This window comes from Zonotrichia albicollis, chromosome Z (assembly GCF_047830755.1).
Source record: "Zonotrichia albicollis isolate bZonAlb1 chromosome Z, bZonAlb1.hap1, whole genome shotgun sequence".
NCBI lineage: Eukaryota > Metazoa > Chordata > Aves > Passeriformes > Passerellidae > Zonotrichia > Zonotrichia albicollis.
Window position 1 is genome coordinate 30253945 of NC_133860.1, and position 23580 is coordinate 30277524.

Consider the following 23580-nt stretch of genomic DNA (forward strand, 5'->3'; position numbering starts at 1 on the left):
CAAGGCACGATAGTCTACAGTCAATCTCCATTCTCCGTCAGATTTTCGCACGGGCCAGATAGGGCTGTTAAAGGGTGAGTGGGTTTTACTGACCACCCCTTGGCTCTCCAGCTCTCGAATCATCTTGTGGATGGGGATCACGGCATCTCGATTCGTCCGGTACTGCCTGTGGTGCACTGTTGAGGTGGCAATTGGCACTCGCTGCTCCTCTACCTTCAAGAGTCCTACTGCAGATGGGTTCTCTGATAGTCCAGACAAGGTATTCAATTGTTTAATACCCTCTATCTCCACTGCAGCTATTCCAAAGGCCCACCTGAATCCCTTAGGATCTTTGTAGTAGCCATTCCGGAGGAAGTCTATGCCCAAAATACACGGAGCCTCTGGACCAGTCACAATCGGATGTTCCTGCCACTCCTTCCCAGTCAAGCTCACCTCAGCTTCCAACAAAGTCAACTGTTGTGATCCCCCCGTCACTCCAGCAATGGAAACAGGTTCTGTCCCCACGTGTTCCGATGGCATTAAGGTACATTGTGATCCAGTGTCAACCAATGCTTCATAGTCTTGTGGCTCTGATGTGCCAGGCCATCTGATCCACACCTTCCAAAAAACCCAGTTCTCCCGTGCCTCTTCCTGGCTGGAGGCAGGGCCCCTCTAAGCCAGATTGTCCTTCTTTCCTTGGGCATATGCCTTGGAAGTTCCTTCAAGGGGATCGGACATGTCATCATCATCGTCATACTTAACATCTCGGCTACGAGCGACCGGAGCTGCTATCTTTTTGGTTATACTTTCTCTTTTCTTCAAATCACGCACCCGTTGTGCCAAAACAGCGGTGGGTTTTCCATCCCATCTCCTCATGTCTTCTCCAGACTCACGCAGGAAAAACCATAACTCAGCCCGTGGGATGTACCTTCTCTCCCCATCAAAGGAGCGCCGGCGTTGGACACCAGGGCTTCTAATTTGTACGGCTGAGATTTGAATAAGGTCCTCCTTAATCTCTTCCCGGAGTTTCTTATGATTCTCCTCTATTTTGTCTTCTAGTTTCTGCAGTCGGGTTTCCACTGCTGCAATTCTGGCATGAGTTGGGCCATGCACAGCATCTGCGTACGCTCGAAGCTTCTTTGCCATATCGAGCACAGTCTCATATGTATCATCCCGCTTCATTATTGCTAGGGCAGAAGCGTATTCAGGTGGCCCAAGTCGCACAAGTTTCCTCCACATTATCGGAGTGCATGGTACCAGGTCCGGATTCCTAGTTGTTGTGTCATCTGAGAAAATGAGCTCTGCGACCGCCATCTCTCTCAGGCGTTGGATCCCCTGTTCTATGGTCTTCCACCGTGTCTGCTGCATATAGAGATCATCCGTACACAGGTACCGTTCTGCTACGCTTCTTAGGACCCGTTCCCAGAGGCTGTGAGGGTTAGCCCCCCTCATCACACCTTGATCGATGGCAGGATCATGTGACAGGGATCCCAAATGCCTCACTTCAGTACCATCCAAAATCGTAACCTCCCCTGCAGCATCCCAAAGGCGGACTAACCAACTAATAATAGATTCATCAGGTTGTCGGCTGTAATCCTTTCTTAAGCCTCTGAGGTCCTTCAGAGAAAAGGAGTCAATATTGGCTCCAGATTCTGTGCCCCTTGATGTGGCCTCTGACTTTGGTGAGGGTCCTTCTTCTGCATCATCGTCATCATCCTCCACCTTCCGATCGGTCTTGCCTTTACACTTTCCACCTCTTGTATTAGCTGCAACAGCCATGGTTTGGGGCCTATTGTCTGATTCAGCTGCTAGCCTGGAGCCTGGGATGTTAGCTGCAGCCTGGGTCACTGGGATAGTAACTAACTTATCTCCCTGTTCCCTTTCTGCTATCTGCTGCTCCACAGTATCTAGCAGAGTACGGTAAACAAACACCAAGGCCCAGCTCACTGCAGTAATCCTTTCTTCCTTAGTATTACCATGGCACTTCTCCCTCAAATACTTTGCCACCTCGACTGGATTCTGAATTTGATCAGATGGAAAGTCCCAGTCTATAGGATCAGAAAATTCCTTTAAAGTCTGGCCCATATCCTCCCATTTCCCACTCCAGTCAAGATTTTTCCTGCTTTGTTTTACTCCTGAATCAGGAGTCTCTCTAACCCCTCTAGAAATCTCAGCTTTCATTTTATATACACTCCAGACAGTATAGACAAGGCTTAATAAATTAAATGCCAGAAAGATGGTTTCTTTCAAACTCAGGGGAAAGTCAGTATTTTCTAATAGAGATGTCAACAATTTGTAGGAGAAGAAGGAAGACAAAGGCTGAAAAGCCCCTTCCTCTACTTCTCCCCAAACAAACTGAGTACACAGCCATGACAACAATCCATACATTCCTGAAATAAAGTCCAGCATTGTTATCCGACACATCATCACACATAAGGCCAGCACAATGATTATTCTGGTTAGTGCCCCCCGCTTACAAAAGCTACTTATTAGGGACAACATCAGAGCTATTTTGGGGTAAGGAAATAACCCTAGGGACCACAAAGGTATTAAAACTTCAAAAGCCCCTAGGGACCAGAAAAACCGGCAAGCTTCCACTCCAAATGACATTATGAATCACCAATATGCCCACAAAACAACCAAAACCAAAATATTATTGTTATAGGTTTTTTTTCCACTCTTTTTGGCCTCCGATTTTCCCGGCCAACGCACCAAAAAGTATACTGTCCTGGTTTAGGACAAATTAGGGGGAAATCTCCAAAAGGGAGCCCCCCCAAAACAGAACAAACCTCCAACCACCCCTCCCCCAACACCGGGTTTGGGAAGGAATTCCTCGGAGGAGCAAAGTGGAAAACAAAACCTATTTATTTACAAGTAACAAAAAGAACACTCCCCAACACAAGAAAAGAAAAGGGACCAGACTGTGTTGTGAGGGCGCCGAGCTTCTGTCGCAGGCTTCGGGGGTCCTGGAGCTCTCAGGCCAGATCCGGAGCCGGTCCAGTATCTTCAGGGGAGGGTAAGAAAAAGAGAACAAAAGAAAAGGGAAAAAGGAAAAAAAAAAACCAGCGCAAAAAAAAAAAAAAAAAAACAAAAACCAGAAAGCAAGCAAGCAAGCAAGCAAGCAAGCAGCTAGCCAAGCCAAGCAGCAAAAGCACCAAAGCAAAAGTGCCTGGGCACACCCCCCCCCCCCTTCCCCATCCGGCCACAGCAAGACGGCCGGGGGGGGGGGAAGGCACAGCTGCCAGACACAACACATGATATTGGGATAAAGGCTGAAGGCTGTCACCCCACGACAGGGAGAAATATGGCAAGCTAAGTGGAAATAATGAGGACACACAAGAAATCAATAAGAGGAGTAAGGATACCTAAAATATGACCACAAAAAAGACCTTACTGATAAACAGAGTTATGAGTAAGGTAACTACATAGTAGGGCAGTCTAACATTAAAGGACATAGCCCTTCCCTGGTTCTGAACTGCAGACAAATGAGAAAGCTGGACTCATCAAAAGCTTGTGGATGATGGTGAAAGAAGAAGAGGACTCAGCTGCAGCTGTCAGTAAACAAAACCACAGAACAGAGAATGAACAGAGAATACGTAGGGGAAGCTTTTATCATGAACAAATGACAAATCATTTAACACTCAATGCACAGAAGCAGAGTCACAAGAGAGCTAACTATCCAAAGAATGGGTAGGAAGGGAAACATCAAGTGCATAGATCAATTAACAAGCTCTATACTGAAAGGCATTGTTCACTTCTATTTCTGTATTAAAAACAGAGGGAGGAGAGGCTCTTCTGGATGTGCTTCTGTACCAGGGAAAAGTACTAGTGGAAAATAGCTGTTTGAGAAAAGAATGATGAAAGGTGACTCGGAGACAGTGACTGAAATTATAGAGTATATATTCTCAGGGAAGAAAATAGAGAAAAAGGCAACAATCATGGACTTGAAGCAGACAACTTTCACCAATTCAAGTCAATAAAAAAGTCAAAGAAAAAAGTAATTAAGTTGTAGCAGAAAATATAAGCTATACTTATCAGAAGGGAAAAGTATTGAGAGAGAGATTAGTTCAGGTAGGCCAGGAACTTTTACTTTATCTCAAACTCATGAAGTTCCACCTGAAAAGTGGAAATTAGATCAAATTCTTAAAATATAAAATAACAGTACGATCCAATCAGAAAACTAAGGCATAAACCAAACACAGAGCTAGAAGACACTTCAAAAGGAAAAAAACATTAAAAATACCAAAGAGAAAACAAAATTATGATTGCTTTTCCTGACTATTTGTGAGACTGGAGGCAAGACAGTGACACAGCAGACAATCCTAAGATTGGAATATTTAAAACCTTTTTTTGCAAGTGACAAAAAAAGTTGCACACACCTCACTAGCATAATTAACGTTCATGAAAATAAGTTCAGTATTCAATTCAAAACAGGGTCAGTAGAGCCTTATGGAATGTTCTCAAGTTAGCCAGACCAGACAGACTTTGGCCTAGGATATTTTAGGAATGAGGTGAATTCTTCAGATTAGCAATTACTTGAGAATCTGTCAAAAATGGCTAAAAGATATAAGTCTGGGAAAGGACAAAAAATAACAGCTGCCTGATATAATAAGAGGGGAGAAAGTAGATGAAGAGGAGGCTGTAAATATTAAATGAATCAATCTAAGTTCAACTCAGAAAAAAAACAAACCCAGAAACAAATTCAAAGCATATATAGAATTAAGCAAACTCTGTAAATACTTTAAATGAAAAATGACATCATGAAATCTAATTTGGTAATGTATATAATTTTAGACCCATTTTCTTTATTTTGATACTTTCATTTCACAAAATTACAGGACCTTTTTTGTTCTGACTTTATTCAACCTTTTTTTAACAATCTGAATAACAGCGCTAATAAGTTTGCAGATGAGAAAAAGTTGAAAAGATGTGTAAACATAAATGTATTGAAAGGCACAATTCAAATTCAGAATTATCTTGAGAAATTGCAGTGGTGGAATGAAAATGGTTTAAATTCTACATTACGTACTGCACTTTGGTGGAAATAATCAAATTTAATGCTCTGATTTATAAATAGCAGTATAGCCTTCAAGCCTTTCTCTTCTGAGCACTATTAGGACGTCATGTAGAGAACTTGGTCCCTTTGGGGCATTATACTTCGGAAGAGACATGAAACAACTGGAGAAGGCCCAAAACTGCATGTGATTAGAAGCAAAGAAAATGTGATCCATGATGAAAGATTTTAAAAATAGAGACCCTTTGGCCTAGGACAAAGGAAGAATTCTAGAGTACATGGCAATTATTTTCAAACACAGAAGAGAATAATCTGATCATTTTCAGTGTGGATAGAAGAATACTTTAATTTAAATTTTAACAAAATAATAAGAAGTAGGCATTATGGAAAACATTTTAGCAATAAACGTGTGAAAATCTGACACAGGTCACTTTAGTAAGTAAGGAGGTCTTTTGCACTGAGATATTTAGAAAGCTAGTCAAGAAAATACCAAGAATTAGGAAATTAAAGCAAATCCTGCTTTGGGATACATGCATGAACTACACTATGAGTAGCTAACTCATAGCTTTCCACTGTATCTGGCTTCTCAGTAACTCAAGTGTGGTAACCATGTCAAAATAATGACATGTCAAACATGTCAAGCCCATGATGAGCAGGTGGGCTGTTCTAGTGCAGGAGCTACTGCTCAATTTGAGTCTCCACCAGTGAAGGGAAGTAGTCATCAGATCCTGCTTTGAGTGAGGTCACCTATTTTCCTGGAACCCATCTTTATATCTAGCTTGCCCCAGACCCCATGATGGAACTCAGGAGTTGTATAAGAACATTCCTGTTCTCGGGACCCCTGTTCTTTGGCCTCCCCAAGATATATGGTATGCATCATATGGCTATCATCTAAGGTAAAATATTGTTTTGCAACTCCATGAATCAGAAAGAGGCAGGACACACCCCAAACTGGATGACTCTTAAGGCCATTTCTGTGTCCATCAGTACAGTTATGAGTACCAAGCATCATCAAAGTACAAGCATTCAGGATGAAGAGTTTGAAATAATCATACGAAGCAATTTCACCCAGGCAGTGATTGAGGGCTAGGGGACCATAGATTGTGTGGACAGACAGCCAAAACACTGGGAGGAACTCATGGAGGAGAGGAACTTGTTATGTTAGACCCAAAGGGTCCAGAGATCTGTATTTTGACTATAGGGTGGTTATGGCTCCCATTAAGGTTACGGACAGGAGAATTATCAGTGTAATCACATCTGCGAAAAAGACTCCGTAACAGGGAAACCAGGGAACTACAGACTTGTGCGTCTGATTTTTACACCTGATTAGATGGATGATACAGAGTAGAACTGGGAAACATGTGAACAAACACAGTCTTTCTGAAGAGTCAAAGTGCTACCTTCCATCCTCTTAGGAACTTCCATGCACATACAAATATTCTCCCTTGAGAGAAACTTCCCTGTGAGTATTTGAATTACAAAATAATGCAAGTCAAGATTTTCCTTTCCTGATATTACAATTTTCTCAAAATGGTGAATTTTTGTAAAAACCCACACTCTCCAGATAATGGTTAATGTCATCCTGAACAGAAGCACACCCATTATGTAGAGATGGCAACAGCATGTATTTGATCAGTCTGTCCATCTCAAATCCCTTATTGTCACAAATGCTTATGATCTGTCAACTAGAGACCTGAAGCTGAATCATAAATTAAAGGATGCAGCAGTTCCTGGAACTAGCAGACTTATGAAAACAACAAACAAAATTACTGTCTGGCTTTGTTCACATTCTTTGACTAGGCAAGAAATTTAAGAATCATCCTTTATTCTCTGCGACATTGACCAAATTGCTGTCTGTTGTCTTTTGCATGGTAGCACTACTGTTTAAGCGTAAAGTGAATTTTAAGTACATAAATAATGAAGCATAGTGTCTGCTCCTCTGCATTTTCCTTTCCAGCTTAATCTGAGAGACAAAAGAAGTTGATGTGGAGAGCAGGAACGTCTAGCAAAAGTTGCAGAAAAATGCTCATGAAATGTGGGTAGACAATGAATACAGTCTCTGATCAACTAAATATAAAATACTTGGAGATATTAATTGGTTGGGTCTCTAACATGTTACTATTTAGGAATTCAAACGTAGGAAAGCAACAAAACCTTGCCTGAAGCATCTAAACCTTTGGGACACTTAGACAAAAGTGCTTCAGGCAGAAGATCTACCAGACTCCCAAACTTGTTCATTGGAAATGATTGGGGCAGAAAGTGGTCTTGGACTCTGGATTTCAGCTTTGCAACAGTCACAGTCTTCAAAAAACACTTGACAGACTAAGGATGGGATTCAGTTAAGATCCAGAGAGCAATAACAACACATTCATGAAATAATACATACAAACACACCCACACACGTATATATGCATATACGTGCTATAAAACTGATTGATGTTTTCCACTGTTCATTTGGAGCAGTTCTTCTGTCTAACGTAACATCTAGGATGCAGGACAGCCTGTACAGTGCTGGAAACAGGCCAGGACCAGCTTTGATATTTCTTGCATTAAAAAATAGCAGTGAATATATCAATTCAACCTTTACCTCTACAATCCTCCATCTCCCTTCTTCAGAAAAAAAGCAAGGAAAATACCACCAATATCCACCTTTCCCAGCAAACCAGAAAGTCACTGAATTCATTACATGGCCAGATAGGTCTTTGTTTTATATTAGCTGTAGATAATGACATGATAGATGACTTAGAAACAGCAGAATGAGAGAGCAAGATACCTCAGGCTCTGGCAGAGTATTTCTTCATTTTTTCCTTTTCTTCCTTTGCCTGTGCCTTCTTATCCTGCATGCATGTTCACATTGATTCATTGGAGATTAGGTCCTAAGAGAAAATTCTCTGTTTCCACAGATATTTATTGGTTAGGTAATTATTCTGCTTTCATATAAAGTATTTGGGGGAGCTTTGCTCTGTAGCTTTAAAGGAAGTAACCAGACAACCCACAAACTAAATTTTTCCACATATTCAGAGGCTGAGAACAGACCTGCTATTAAATATTGGTTTTACTTTTACATACAGCAAGCACTGTGCATTCCCAGCTCTTGGTACAAGTTTGATCGTGGTTGAAACATGCATTTTATTAGTGTGATGTCTTTTTGTGGCAAGCAATTGTGTGTCATGGTACTTTTTTTCTGCAATTCTACTTATGATGGAAATTTAGATTAAAAGAGAGCTTCTCATCTTTCAGCTATTCCTTATTTCTTACATGAATAAAGAACATTATGAAGGTGAAGGAAGGAAAGAAGAATTGACTTTTCCCTGCACAGAATTTTGACTTGCTATTGTCCTGAAAACAAATATTTTGATGGAAAACACAGTAAATGTCTAATTGACTGATTAACTTTCTATGAAGGTTATCACCTAGGTTTCACACATTGCCAGTGGACTTTCTTTCCCCTTAAGTTTTCTAAAAGCATGACATAAAGGGGGAAACACTTATTCACCTGAATCATTCTCTAGCTCATTTCCAAAAGACCAACACGTTCCTTTTACATTCCCCATTTTTTATTACCATCTAGATAAGATCAGTGGAGATTAATTGGAAAAAGGTGTGTATTGTATTACTAAAAACTATGGATTCATAGTCCTTGTGCTTGGGCACCAGTAATCTATACCTGTCCTCTCTAATATTTGCATCAATGACCTGGAGGAGGTACTGTGTACTCTTGCCAAGTTTGCAGATAACACCAAACTGGAGGGATTGGTCAATACACTCAAGGGCAGAGCCGTCTCACAGCAGGACCCAGACAGGCTGGATGAACAGGCTGATGGGACCTGTGAGACATTCTGCCAGGACAAATGCAAAATCTTGCCCTGGGGGAAAAAAGCCCATGAGGTGGTACACAGAGATATTGCCAAAGTGGAGTGAAGCACTACCAGGATGCCCAGATCAGGAGCTGGAGCATCGGCCCAGAGGAAAAGACTATAATAAGAACTGAGGAGCTCAGAGCAGAGAAGAAAGGAAATGTCTTGCCCCACAGGACAGTGCAGCTGTGGAGCAGGTTGTCCCAACATGCTATGCAGCCTCCAGACATGAAAGGTTTTGAAACCCAACTGGGTAAAGCCCAGCAAGATTTGTCCTCTTCACTGACCCTGCATTGAGCTAGAGGTTGGACTGGAGAGCTCCTGAGACCCCTTTCTATCTGCACACTTTCTGTTTATGATTGTGTTAGATAGGTAGCCAAGAAAATAAGATTATAGATTTAGTTAGGAATGCAGAATACGAACAATATTTTTATTTAATCTCCCTTTTGCATTATTTCATGCAGTTTTGAGAAATATAAACTCTTTTTGTAATTAGTGTAAGTAGTTTTTCACTCAAGAGAACCATATCCATGCACACATTAACCTCAAAACATAGGGAATTATAAACTACTCAGACTAAACTACCTTTTTTCAGGCCTCAGGTAAAAGCTCTGCAGGTAAAGCAGTGTCAATTGATTTCATTTTGCACTGCTGTATTAGCAAAAAGCCCAACAATAAAAAGTCGCTTTATTTCCTTTGAATATAAACTGCTACACAAAGAAACCCCTTTACATTTTTAACATGGACCTTGCATGTGCACCCCATTATATTGACACAGAAATATATAAATTAACATTGCTTTTGCTGACTACAGGCACCTACTGCCTACTAAATCAAGCCATGGAAGTTTGACTGACAGACTTTACCAATACAGCTACCTTTACACTGTAAAAGCTCAGACTTAGCCAGTGCTTACAGAAGCACTCACTGGCAAGCAAGTCTGGCAGAAAGTACAAACAGCACTTGCTTTAGACACTTAGCAGGGAAGGAACCTCTTTCAGATGAATTACCATGAACTGAGCTGCTGGAATTCTATTTGACACCCTGTTTATAAACACTGCATTGTACACTATTGTAAACAGAGACGAAAATCAGACTCAGGCATAATTTTGTCTTCTGCACTTGGTTCCACAGCATCATGCTCAGGAAGGATTTCAACTTTTTTGAACACTGTTTGGAAAGGAGTGAAGCACCAACTGCATGCAGAGAAAAGGGTAGATGTAGGCATCCCTGGATATTATGTCAGAGCAAATGGTCAGAATTCAGGTGTCTTTGTGAATGTCCTCAAGACAGACTTGGTTTTCCAGGCTTTCTAAGGAGATTGGATGGAATCTGGAAAAGAGATAGATAATACAGCATAAACCAGAAAGTGAAGAACATAGGCATGGATGAAGGTATACATAGTTTTAAAAGTAGTGTTTTAAAAGCGCAAGTTATGAAGTTACACATAGTTTTAAAAGTGTTCCTAATGGACGTATGAAAAATACAACCAATTTCTATATTGTTGTTGAGATAAGACTCATGTTTCATATGACACCAATCTTGGGTATTTTACTGCTAATTTATCTGGGAGATTAAACTACTACCACAGATTAGCAGTACTAAATCTAGTAAATAGTTTAATATACCATGAAGTCCTCCAAAGAAACTGAGAATAATAGTTATCAAAAGATAGACATTTCTTATTATTATTTTAATAACAGACAAGCCAAAAGACCACTGACCATTTATTTTGCTATTTAGTTGTATTGGGGTGATTGAGAAAATTCAAAGTACTTATCCTACACGCAAGCAACACACAGCCTTGTGCTTCCACAGATCCAAGGCCACCTTCCACCTGTAGACAATGCCGAAACTCCACTCTTACCTGTCTCCTGTCTTTCCAGCCCACCCTCCCACACGCTCACAAACTTCCTGATTGAAAATTACTTTGGCTGCTTTTGCCTAAATCTGGTCTCGTTGGCAGTGTACTGTGTTTGACATTAGTCCACATGAAACTGAACAATCTATCATGTGAAGAAATAGAAAACTTTATCTAGTGTAGAGAAAGTCCAGGCAGCTGTAAACCTAGACTATGCAATAAATCAATGGATTTATTGTTATCCAAGTTTATTTGTATATATAATGAGGGAGAAATAAATTATTTTCTCTGGTTTATTCATGTGGTATTTTACATGTTCAGCACTCACTGCCACTTAGTTAATGCAAACCAGCTTGTCATAGTCCCAGGTGTTACTGTGTTATAGGAATGTTGTATTAACAAACCCCATAAACATCTCTGGACCTGGAATCTTCCCCTTTTATCAAGTGCTTCAACCACAAGACTACAGAGCCAGGATCAGATCTGTGGCTGCAATTTCTAACACACTGAGTTATTAATCATGCTTTGCCATAGCTTCAGCACAAATGGTAAGAACGAAAGGTCTGAATAACAACTGCTAGTTTGGCAGCACAGGCATCTCCTGGGAGATGTGGGTATGAATTCCCTGACCAGTGGTAAGAAGTGGCACTTAATGTCCTTTGCACATATATTAATGCAAAGACAATGGTATTGTTCGATACTGCTTAAAAAAAATCTGCTCCTGTGATTTTGAATGAGGAAATGGCAAGAGATGGTTCTGGTAGGAATAAAGAAGATGGATCTGTGTGCCGTTAGTTTAAAACCTCAAAAGCAATACTTTCATCATATACTTATCAATGTGTGAGATTTTAATTCCCTTAAGACAATTGGGAGCTGATGAAGTCACATTTCATGATCCATCTTACCCCTATGCATGTGTTCAGCCCCCCGGAATCACTTTCTTTGTTCCGGGCAGAAGAAGCCTGGATCAACAGCACAGTTGAAGACAGATCACTTGCAGATCACTTGCTCCTCAGCCTTTGAGGAGCACCAGCCTCCTAAGACAAACAGCTCCCAGTCTGGGAGCACCTGGTTCAATAGGAAGGGAAGGGCAGCACCGACCTGAGCAGGCAGAGGCGCCAGAACTGTTCCCAGCCGTTATAGTCAAACAACTTCCATACGCCAGCACTGCTTTTCCTGTACACCCAACACAGCAGAAAGCTTGGGCGAGATACAATTCTTTTCTATTCCCAGTTAATTTCAGAGCCGGCCTTGTGACTTACTAAATGATTGTGAAACTCTTGCAACACTGATCTGCGGGGCTGTTGTCCCACCTTTGTTTTACGAGGAAGCCAGATGCTGAGCCATTCTGAAGGTGGGGCCACACACATGACAGGGGGCCCGCAAGGGCCTTAAAGAACAATGTGTCACTGCTGAGGTCACCTTTGCACATGTACTGCATTCGGTACTTTGTCAATGCAAATGGTACCTAAATAAACTGATGACAGTATGCTCCTTTTTAATGCTTTATTCCCTAAACAGTTTTTCAGACAATAAATCTTTTATTATTTTAAGACAATCCCTAATAGACGCTCTCCGTTTTCCTGTAGCTACCTTCTACACTCACACTAGTTAGCCCTGTGCGTGCACTGCCACACACCTGGCCGCAGAAGTTGCCATCCCTTCCACCTGGCAGCCGGGCCCGTGGCACGCCGACACCTCCTTCACCCTAAAATCGCGTTCGTCGATCCTGAACACAAACACGACTGCCAGCCCCGCTGAGCCCCTGCTTCAGCCTAGGCCAGCAGCCCGCGGCTCGCCCCCGATAGCCATCGCCGGCGGCACTGCGCCCACAGCGCGGAGCGGGAGCCGGGGCCGTCCCCCGCCCATCCGGCCGGGATGCGCGCTGCAGCAGCCGCCGTCCCCGTCTAGACGGAGCCCCGGGGCGCAGCCCAAGTGCCGGCACCGGCCGGGGCTCGCCGAGCCGCCCCCCCGCCAGGCACGGTCCCGCTCGCCGCTCTGAGCCCCTCTCCGCGGCCGGCAGCTTCCGCGGTGAAAGACGACGAGGAGTCGGCGGCGATGGCCGCTGAGTGCCCCGCGCCCCGGCAGGGCAGGGCAGGCACGGAGCGGGCTGCGGCAAGCGAGCAGTGCCAAGGCCGGCGCTGCTGCCGCCGCCGGGGGACAGTGCATGGGGAGCGGTGCCGGGGAGCGCTGCCCGCCGCCCCCCACCCAGTGCTGATCTCCCCACCCTCGCTCCGTCCCTCCCCTCCGCTCCGCTCTGCTCTCCGCCTGCCCCGCCCCGCCCCGCGGGAGGAGTGCGGGCTCAGCCCGCCGCCCTGGCTCGCGTTTTATGACGGTCGCTGCCTCCCCAGAAGTTGGGGCCGGCCGCGGCGGCCGCTCGCTGAGGCGCTCCCATGGTGCCGGCGCCCGCCGGGGGGGGGCCCGTCCGCTGCCGCCCGCCGCGCCGCCGAAACTTGGGGGAAGTTTCCGAGCGAGTCGGTGAGTACCGGCGGCGGCTCCGCGCCGCTCCCCCCGCCCGCCCGCTAGGCGCGGCGGCTTCCCCGCCCCCGGGGGCGACGGGCCGGGGTCCCGCTCCTGTCCGGCTTCACCTCCCTCGTCCGGGATTGGCGCGGGATCGGCGAGCTTGCCCCACGGTCGGAGCCGCTCCAGGAGCGGGGCCGCCCGTGTCCCGCAGCTGTGGGCAGTGCGGCGCCGGAGCCGGGCCGGGACCGCGGCGTCAGCTCCGGGGCTGGGACGGCGGGCGGGGGGCGAGAATTCCTGTCACGTCCCATTCTGTGGGTGATGGATGGGGTGCCGGGGAAGGAAAGCCTAGCCTCGGAGATCTGGAGAAAGAGTTTTCTTCAGAGAAACCCTCTTTTCTGTGTGGACTTGGGTTTTAAAAGCACAGCAAGAATGGTCGTTTAGCTGCCAGCGTCTCAATCTTCTCCGCTGTAATAGACCTAATCAGAATTTTTCTTCTGTATGATTTATTCCCGTTTATACAATCCCTGCAAATCCTACCTGTTTTTTTTTTTTTAATTTTTTTTTAAACGCCATTTGTCTGTAACTTTGTTTCTTATTGTGTGGCGAGTTATAAGTATTGCATAGGATAAAAAATAGAGAATGTTTTGAAAAATAGATACTGCAAATGTTCTGAGCAGAAGTGTGCAAACAGAGGAGTTATATAGCATAGGAGTAACTAGTGTTTTATCATAGTAATTTCTTCAGTAAAACTTGTTGCAAACTCTCACGGGGCTAATGCTGGAGATCCAGTGAGTGGATGTGAACTAGTTACTCATCTTTTCAGTGCAGTATATTTTGTTTAGAGTATAGTGTATTATTAACTTTATGGTGTTCAGTCACCATAACTTTTCTTTTTGTGTAAGCAACTACAGAAGTCCCACACCTGGTCATCTTTCTGGTCATGATAATGTCAGAAGTAAGAATGAAGCAATTAAAAAATTGTAACCCACCACTTGAGTTGGATCCCATGTTATTAATGCTTTAAGCAAGTATTTACTGATATGAAAAACTGAAGTTATTTGTCAAGATCTTTTTAGCTTAAATCCAAAAGACTCTTAACTGTAGCATAGACTTCATTTCAGCAGTGAAAATGCAGTTGGGCATAGAATCAATTTAAGGAGATTTGTTAAGATACATTTAAATGCTGGTGTTTATTTAAAATATTCTATTTTGAATATTGAGATTAAAGTACATTGCAATTGAGATGTCTTGTGGCTCTGAGTGATAAATGTAAGTAATACTGAAAGTTATTCAGGCAGCTTGAGCTGTTTGAATAGGAATGTGATGTCTTTCATCTCCACCACATCTCAGTCTCGCATAACTAAAATTGCTACTTGCCGTGTTAATTCATGATGTTAGCATGTTCTAATAATTATGAAGGATTGACAAACCAGACAGCTTCCAATCCTTCTGAGGAGTAATTTCTAACATTGCCAGTAAGTGGTAGTGGTACTTTTATCAAATAGGTGACTATAACTGCTGAAAGTTACACTCATGTACAGAAAAGTTATAGACACTCACCAAATATTTTTAAATTCTCGGAGTATGGTCAATCATTGTTTTTGTTACCATGGGCTGTTTCCTCTCCTGGTCTTGATGTATTTGCACAGCGCAGTGTAGCACCGTTCAAGTGTAAAAAATCAAGGGCTCTGTAGAGGCAGCGCACAGCACTGCTCCCATGGGTGTTTGTGCCACACTGGCTGGGTTGGGGAAATCCACAGAGCCCAGTTCTAGACATCTTTCCAAACTGAAGTGGCACGTAGCACTGTGTATGACCTCTTGTGCCCTCTTCCAGTAAGGAATGATTAAAAGCTCTGAAGGCAAATTTCCCGTTTACAGATTGGTACCATTCCTTTTCATGAACTGGAGACTAAGGAAGTGTGAGTATATAGTTGTCCTTTTAGACCATAACTTCCACTTGCAGGGTCTCTTTTGCCTGACTGTTTGTACACATCTAAGTGCCTATATCACCTGGAGCTAGGCCTTGCTTCTTTAAAATAAAACTTTTGCTGCTGAAATTATGTTTTATCTTGCACCATTGGAAGGAGCATTGAAGACAATAAATATAGCATCCTGTATCTTATTTGAAATACTAGATTTCCACTAATAAAATAGAAGCTGCAAATATTTGTTATTGAGGAAGCAATGTAGGCAGAGATGCTTTGATTTTTTTTTCTCTTATTGAAAAATAAGTGCTTTATCAGACACGACAGCACTTGCTTGCATTCCACCCAGTTGAAGATCTTGCAATCTTAAGGTACATATCAAAACATTTCAAAAGCATTACAAATTAATAAAAATATTATAGGAATACCAAGAAGAGGGGGTAAAACTGGTGGAGTAAGAAAGGGCAAGGCTACCAGCTGTGATAATGAATCTACTCAGCCCACATGGGAGTCCTTCAGTAATAGGTTAGCTAGAGAGTCATATTTCTTTTAAATGAAAGGGTTTTCTTCTCTTGTTACCAAATGTTTGTGGGATGGAAAGATAATTCTTTGGCCCAGTGGAGCTGAGGTAGTAATTCTGGGGAGAGGGCAGTATGAGAAAAGCAGGGAGAGAGGTAGTGGGGCTGCTGCTTCGGTGTGGTGAAGGCGAAAGGCTGATGCAATGAGATACTAGCTTGGCAGGAACAGATTTATGTCAGGACTTGAAGGAACACTTTGTGCTCAAACTGTTTATCACTAGGGAAATCTTCCTTTACCGTATATGAATCCTAGTCTAAATCTTTGTGTGAGGTGGGTGTTTGTTTACATATTATTTTAGTTCATGAGAGATGGAACAAGCGTCCTGTTACCAAAGAGCTGGTTTTCAGTGTATGAGAAACAATTTTTCCCAGAAGATTGGAAAGGCTGTTTTCTGACAGAGATGAATGTTGTCCATATCACATGTACTGCAGATTATGAATTCAAAATACATTTAAACACATATTTTATTGACCTTTAGAAAGCATGTATTCTATTTAAAATACCTTAATCCCTAAAATTAGTTATCTTCTTCAATATTAATAAGTTAGTATAAAATTCAGAAATACTTCAGAGTAGCAGAATGGCTTGCAACAGCACGGAACTTAATGTCTTCTTTAAACAATTTAATGTGCCTTGCTATTTACTGGGCATTTCAGACATACAATGTTATGAGGATGTAAAAGAGAATGAAAATCACTCTTACTGATGGAATAACTGCTGGAAGACACAATTGGTGGTGGATGCAAGTGTACAGACAGTTGAGTTGGGGTAACTTTTCAGATGTAATATTGCCCTACTCTGTTGCCATGTACTCAACAGCTGAAGGACTACACGACAAATCAAGCATTTCTGAGTTTTAAAACCCTATCTGCCATGCTATTCATACTTACCATGCTAATTTAAACCATTTATGTTTATCTTTTGACTTGCCAAGAGATCCAGACTGCCATGCCAACACCCGTACCTACTAAATCACGTTCAGCTTTATAAATTAGAGTTACAGAAGTACTCCTGTAGTGACACAGTCTGCAACATAGTCTTTTGTCCTGCTGTAGCCATGCTAGTGGTTGGATTTTGTGGAAGGGATCTGCTGTGTGGGATTGTTGTCCTGTGGGGGAAGGTGATACAGGGCTGCATGGAGAACGCTGGAGAGACGAGAACCTCCGCACAGTGACTGCTGGTGAGAGGATATGAAATGCTGATAAATGTAGCAGAAAATTTTAACCTCTGTGCATTAAGAGAATAAACACAGCACCCATTCTGTTGGTGTGGAATGATTTATGCTTCCCCCTTTCTCTTTTTCTGTGGCCATTTAGCGAGACTCAGAGCATTAGTGCATTACAGTGCTAGACCTGCTTGGCCTCTGCATCAGGCACCGAGTGACTGCTGAGGATGGGTTCCAAGCGCGTGAAACTGAACTCAGAGTGTGCGAAGCAAAGATGCTTTGCTGGCTTTGTGCTCATTAAGGCAGCAAGCAGATGGCTGTCTCTGATCACTTAATAAGCTTATTGCTTGTAATTCTAGAACAGAGGTGATATATGAAAACATAAAAACAAATAATCAGTTGCATTTAAATAGGGCATTAACAGAGATGGAGGTAATATTTAGAATTTCAAAAGCTGTTTAAATACTGTCACAAATCCATTATGGTCTTCAAACTCTGTAATTGGTCAGTCCAAACATGAAATATTCTTTTGGATGCACAATAGTAATTTCATACAAAAAGTCAGTAGTTAAGAGACAACAACTCTGAGGGAAAGTTGGAAAGAGGTTATTAATAACAACTATAATGCTACAGCATTCAAGCGTTTAAATAGAATTTGAGTTTTTATAGCCTCAAGAGAAAACAGGATCAGTAATACTCCATATTACAGTAAATCTGTAGGATGATTAATCAACCTCATCATAGCCCTCTCCTATGCCCTTCCAATCTTAATCGCAGTAGCCTTCCTTACACTAGTAGAGCGCTAAATCCTAAGCTACATACAAGGCTGAAAGGGCCCAAACATTGTTGGCCCTTTCAGGCTCCTACAGCCCCTAGCAGATGGTGTAAAACTATTTATCAAAGAGCCTTTTCAATCATCAACATCCTCTCCAATCTTATTTATTGCAACCCCAATACTAGCCTTACTCCTAGCGATCTCAATCTGAACCCCATTGCCCCTTCCATTTTCCTTAGCAAACCTCAGTCACCCTAGCTGATGAATTGATGGTTTGTAGAAACTGTACCTGTGTCAGTCCTGTGAACAGATGTCTGTGTCTGACCAATATGCAAAAGTTTTGGGTTTTAATCCACACGCAGTGTATCTCTACAACCTTATTGGAACAGCCAAACAACTCCCTTTGTGCCTGTTGGAGTTTGGGGATAGTCTGACCATTAAGTACAGCTTGTTGGACAGAAGAAACAGACTGAAACACCTGTCACATTTTGTTCTAGCTGTCTCAGTTAAATGAGCATGTAGTCAGTTTCTGCCTTACGTACCTGTTTCCCAGCTGCAACAAGCAGTCTGATTTCTGCTAGGTTTCATGGGGTTTTTTTTTTCATACATGTGTTTAGTGCTACCTAGAGAATGAGCTGGGCTCTCCTTCATTCCATGACTGAAAATGTTGTTTAAATTTTTTATGGAATGCTTATTAAACTGTGTTTGCTCAAGAGCCATGTTATAAGCCTACTTTATAACTGTTCTTAGCAATGCCTTGTTTACTGTTTTCATCCAGAACAGCTTTAACTGTTTGGTGTTTTGATGGTTTGTGGCATTGCTAATAGGTTTATGTGATGCTATAAAAAATGAGTGAAAAACAAAGCAGCATTCCTTCTTGATGGTGGTTCTTGTCCCTTACTTTGCATGAGTTGAAGAAGACTGGTTGTAGTTTGCTTTGGGACCAAACTTTACCTGTTCTGCCAAGAATAACAAAGATCTGATGCAAGGACTGAGAGAAGAGCCATTAAAAGGTGCTGTATCTTTGGGTTTTGATTGCATTTTATGTCTAAGCCTGTTACAGTATATCAGGGGGGCACTGTGGAACTTTTACTTAAAAAGAAACCTCTAAGAACACCATAGCTTTCGTAATGACTGTGACAGTTCACAGTCAGACAGAGGAGCTCCAAGTCAGATGTTAAGTAAACAGAGTAGAATACAGCATGGTCAGGACTCTACCAGGCCATCTCTTTCATAGGACACATAGATCAAACCTGGTGAGCTGTGTTTATGCTGGGGCTTTGGTCTTGTAGGTTGAGTCCTGGATGGTTTAGGGTGTAAAATAGGTGCATTGAGCCACCGGAAGGAATGATTTGCAGGGTGCAGTGGGAAGTCCTGCTCTTTTTCTAGAATCTGTTTGCAGGTTTTGGCTGAGGCACACATATAGCTGCAACACATGCAGCTGAAACACTACAGTGCTTGTTCCAAATAGTGCCAGCCTACTGGTCCAGCATGTGTGAATGAGCTTATCTTACAGCTGCAGTGTTTTTGCGGTAGGATCAGAAAGAGTGTGTGAGACAGTGCTTTACACTTTTCAGCTGTGATTCCTGACCTTTGGAGAGCAGCAGTGTGCTTCTGGGTCTGCTCGTGCTGGGTGTTGCTAACAAACACTGCACAGGAGAGGTGCTTGTTACGTGATACGGTCAGGCTGGCCGGCTGTACACCAGCCAGTTCTGCTGCTGCGGGACAGCGTGTACAGCACGGAGGGACTGCAGCCTCACAGGGGGATAAACGGCCCTCCACTTCCCTGTGAGAAAGGCTATTTTTGTGCAACTGTGTGATGAGCTCTGGTATCTTCCAGCTCTGAAGCGCTTTAATTAGGATGGCCATATCAGTTGAGAAAACATGTCAGAAAAAGAAGTCACTGTTGTAAAGAAGCCTGTGCTTCTGGTTCTTGGGTAGGTATTTTGTTTGAACAGCTAATTTCCTTGAAATAATGGGTAGCTTTGAGAAAATTCATTTCTTTGGTTGTACTACATCCAGTTTTTTTCAGTGGTGTGTAATTTCATCCACCACAAGGCACACACAAGTCGGTTGACTACAGTGGATTCTGCTTGATGGTTCTCAGGGCTCTAGCTGACCACAGAGGTGCTGGTGCTGACAGTAAAGAAGCATGGCATTCACCTCTTTAAGTGGTGTGAGGGGCCTGCCTAACTTGCATCAAATCAAGAGGAACAAGAATATTTGCTTTATACATCATTGTAAAGCTAGCGTGGCTTTATATGAAGGGGAAGTCTTGCCTGACAAATTTGGTGACCTTCTGTGATGGAGCTACAGGTTTGCTGGACAGGGCAGAGCAGCTGATATTATTTACATGGGCTTACGCAGTTTGACACTGTCCTGCAGGCCATCCTTTTCTGTAAATTAGAGAGACATTAGAGAGACATTAGAGAGACATTAGATCCACTTGGTGGACGAAGAGCTGGCTGGATGGCCACACTCAGCGCTGTGCTCAATAGCTCCTTGTCCACATGGAGACCAGTGAGGAGTGGTGTCCCTCAGGGGTGGGTCTTGGGGCTGACACTGTCCCACACCTTTGTCAGGGATGCAGACAGTGGGATCCAGGGCAGTCTCAGCAAGTTTGATGCTGACACTGAGCTGGGTGGGGCTGTCCACACAGGGGAGGGCAGGGATGGCATCCACAGGGACCTGGACAGGCTGAGAGGTGGGACCCTGCAAACCTCAGGGAGCTCAGCAAGGCCAAGGGCAAGGTCCTGCACCTGCATTGGGCAATCCCAGGCACACCCACAGGCTGGGCAGAGAAGTGATCGAGAGCAGCCCTGTGGGAGGGACTTGGGGGTGGTGGCTGGTGAAAAACTCACCATGAGCCAGCAGTGACCGCTCCCAGCCCAGAAAGCCAAGGGAATCCTGGGCTGCATCCAAAGCACTGCGGTCAGCACGTCAATAGAGGGGATTCTGCCCCTCTGTTTTCCTCCTGTGAAACCCCACCAGGAGCACTGTGTCCAGCCCTGGTGTCCCCAATTTAAGAGGGACATGGAGCTGTTGGAGTAAGTCCAGAGGAAGCCACAAAGCTGATAAGAGGGCTGGAGCTCCTCCCCTAAAAAGACAGGCTGAGAAAGTTGGGGCTGTTCAGCCTGGAGAAGAGAAGGTTTTGTGGAGACCTCACAGCAACCTGTTGGTATCTGAAAGGGGAATACAGGGGAGGTGGAGATGGACTCTTCATCAGGGACTGTAGAGACAGGCAAGGAGTAATGGGAACAAACTGAAAAAAGGAAATTTAGGTTAGATATGAGGAATAAATCCTTTACTATGAGTGTGGTGAAACAGATTGCCCAGGGAAGCTGTGGATCTCCCAGCTCTGGCAGTGTTTAGGGCGAGGCTGGACAAAGCCTTGAGCAGCCTGGTCGAGTGGGAGGTGTCCCTGTGCATGACAGGGGAGACTGGGGCTAGATAATCATTACAGTGCAATTCTAACCCTTAATATCTCTATGATCTATGATTTTTCAGGCTTATGGTGTATAATACTATAAGACCTGTATCCAGCATACAGGGAAATTAAGCAATATGTTTGGCCCTTGTATCTTTCATCCCGCCAATGGCATAGGTGAGTGCACTTAATGCCATAACGTGAAAAGTAATGTTGTTCACTGTTGTACCCATGTGTTTGTTGTGGCCTGTTCTATTGCTTTTTTTTTCCCCCCCAAATATAAAAAGTTAATATTTTATTAAGGTTATGAGGTATATTGTGAAAATCATTCCAGGTCTCTTTTCCCTCTCCTGTTCTACTGCTGCAGGTGAAGGTGAAGAGCTCTCTCCATAAAAGCCCAAGAGAACTTTGTGGAGCCAGTGTGAATAAAAATATCCATCTATTGAAAGGAAAAAACAGGATTTAGGAAGAGAGACTCCTCCTGACTAGTTGTTCACATTGACATTGAATGATATGATGGGAATTTTCATGTAGAACCTTCTATAGCCATGCTCCTGTTGTCTTTGCTGAGGTGGGAGTTGCAGATTTTTAAAAATAATTTTGTCCTATTATTTGAACATTATTTCAAACCCAAGGAAATGAGGAGCCAAGTTATCACAGTTATCTTCAATTAGAAGAGGGAAGCAGTTTTTCACAGTGTTAGCGTGTGTTTAGTGTTTCAGTTTACTAAATCATGCAGGAAAGGAGAAGAGGTTAAAAGATCAAGAGCCAGGGATTATACACAGATTGTGGATAATTTGTGAAACAAAATGGAAAATGTGCAAGTAGGAAGACCAGGACATGAAAGTTTGGGAACTAATGGTTGTTGGAAAGACTGAAGGTATAGGCTCTGTAGCAGTTGGTTCCACTGTCTTAAGTGGACATTTATGTGAACATGTGACTGAACATTAAGTGGTCAGTAATCAAAAGAACATATTTCAGACCAAGAGTAATGATTTGTTTAAGGATATGTGAGGTGGCTGGACTAAAACACAGTAAAAAAACCCAGCTTCCACAAAATGATTTAAAAATTCTAATGCAATTTGAATTGCACCTAGAAGTGTGTTTTCATACTGATTTGAGATTTTCAAAAATTGTTATTATTTTAAAGATCATAGTGTTTCATGGATAGAGCTATGCTAGGAGTAGAAATATTTTTGTTAGGGTAGGACTTTTCCAAATGGCATACTAGTTGCAGTATTTTTTAGCAGCCTGTCAGTGCAACAGCATGTAAAAATAGAGGCAACAGAAAGATGGTATTTTTGCATCAAATACATGATGTCATTCAACTACTCATTTTATATGTCAGTGGTGGGTACACATACTGTTTGTTTGTGCTTTTGCAGTTTTTGTTTCATTTACTAATGCTGGACTGTGAAAACAAAAAAGCTATCAATAAAAAAAGGACTGACACTGTTTGTTGTTAGGGCTGAAATAGAAGAGCTGTCTCTCACTAGTTACTTTTTTGTTGGGAGTTTTTAAACTTCTAAAAGGCTCCTGCCAGGGAATCTGATCTTGCAAAAGGCTGCAACTGTTTGTGTAAACTGTTTGTATATACAATCTTATTTATAAGAAGCAGAACTGTGGCTTTCTGGGCAAAAGAAGAATTATCCTTTCCACTTTCTACATCTCAGATACCTGCTCTGACCAAATATCTAGAAAATGAGAGAAGTACATTCATTCCCATTAAGATTGAGCAGTACCACAGAGCAACAGCCTCAGCTGTGGCTTTGGGGCCTGAAGGTCATACAGCTCTCTCTTCTTGGGACTTTTCATTGTTGCTTCATATCCCAGCAGATTGGTATTTTCCAGATGCTCTGATCTCTCCCTATCCTAAGAATACAGATAGGTACTCTTGCAAAATGTTATTAAAATACCTGGTCAGAAGCAGTGTGCTTGTTTACAGGCTGTGTCTTGTGGAGCCTTTCAGAGAGCGCAGGCTGAAACCAGCTTGGGGAAAGTGCTGGATATGCTCAGGCAGAGATGGCAGCTGCGGCTTCAGCTGAGCATCCAGCAGGCTGCAAACACAGCTACCATCCCCTGCTCCTCACCAGCCCCTCTCCCTTTGCTTCTGCTGAGCAGAAATTGGAGTCTCTCTGATTTTGGGCTAATGCATCTGAACTCAGCAACCAGTGGTCTCTAGTACCAGAAGAGCAGGCAGGGATTTAGCCTCTGGGTTGTGTGTCCATCCCTGAGAGGGGGGAAGAGCTGCAAAAGCCAGTAGAAGTGTGGCACCGCTGGAGGTGGAAACTTGCTAATAGAGAAGAGCAGGAAGGCTGAACAAACAACTGTATTCAGTTAGGCAATTACTGAACAGAAATGAGGCATTTTCTGGGGAAAGAGGAATGTCAATCTATGTTTTGCTCCATTGGTGCTGTTCATACACAAGTGACTGATAGTCATTTGTGCTGGTGCTATAGTCACACAAACAGTACTGGAGGAATTTGGCCATTAGAAAAATGACAAGAAGGAGTACCAAAAAGACATTTAACAGGC

At 43.0% G+C, this 23580-nt stretch overlaps 1 protein-coding gene across 12 annotated transcripts in view; it reads left to right on the forward strand.

Annotated features, from left to right (window-relative positions):
* GHR (growth hormone receptor) overlaps window positions 1–23580 on the forward strand; it is a 157468-nt gene that overhangs the window by 25551 nt on the left and 108337 nt on the right. For 2 of the 12 annotated variants that reach the window (XM_026797258.2, XM_074533197.1), the window contains exon 1: window positions 13051–13189. The exons of 5 other annotated variants lie outside the window; for them this stretch is intronic. Coding sequence is in view for 1 of the 7 variants with exons in the window: in XM_026797256.2 (XP_026653057.2) it covers window positions 13041–13189 (149 nt within the window). In the remaining 6 variants the exon portion in view is untranslated. Of the gene's footprint in view, window positions 1–12986; window positions 13190–23580 lie in introns of those variants that run through there. 5 more of the 12 variants (XM_026797257.2, XM_014271783.3, XM_074533191.1 and 2 more) reach the window with 4 other exon arrangements.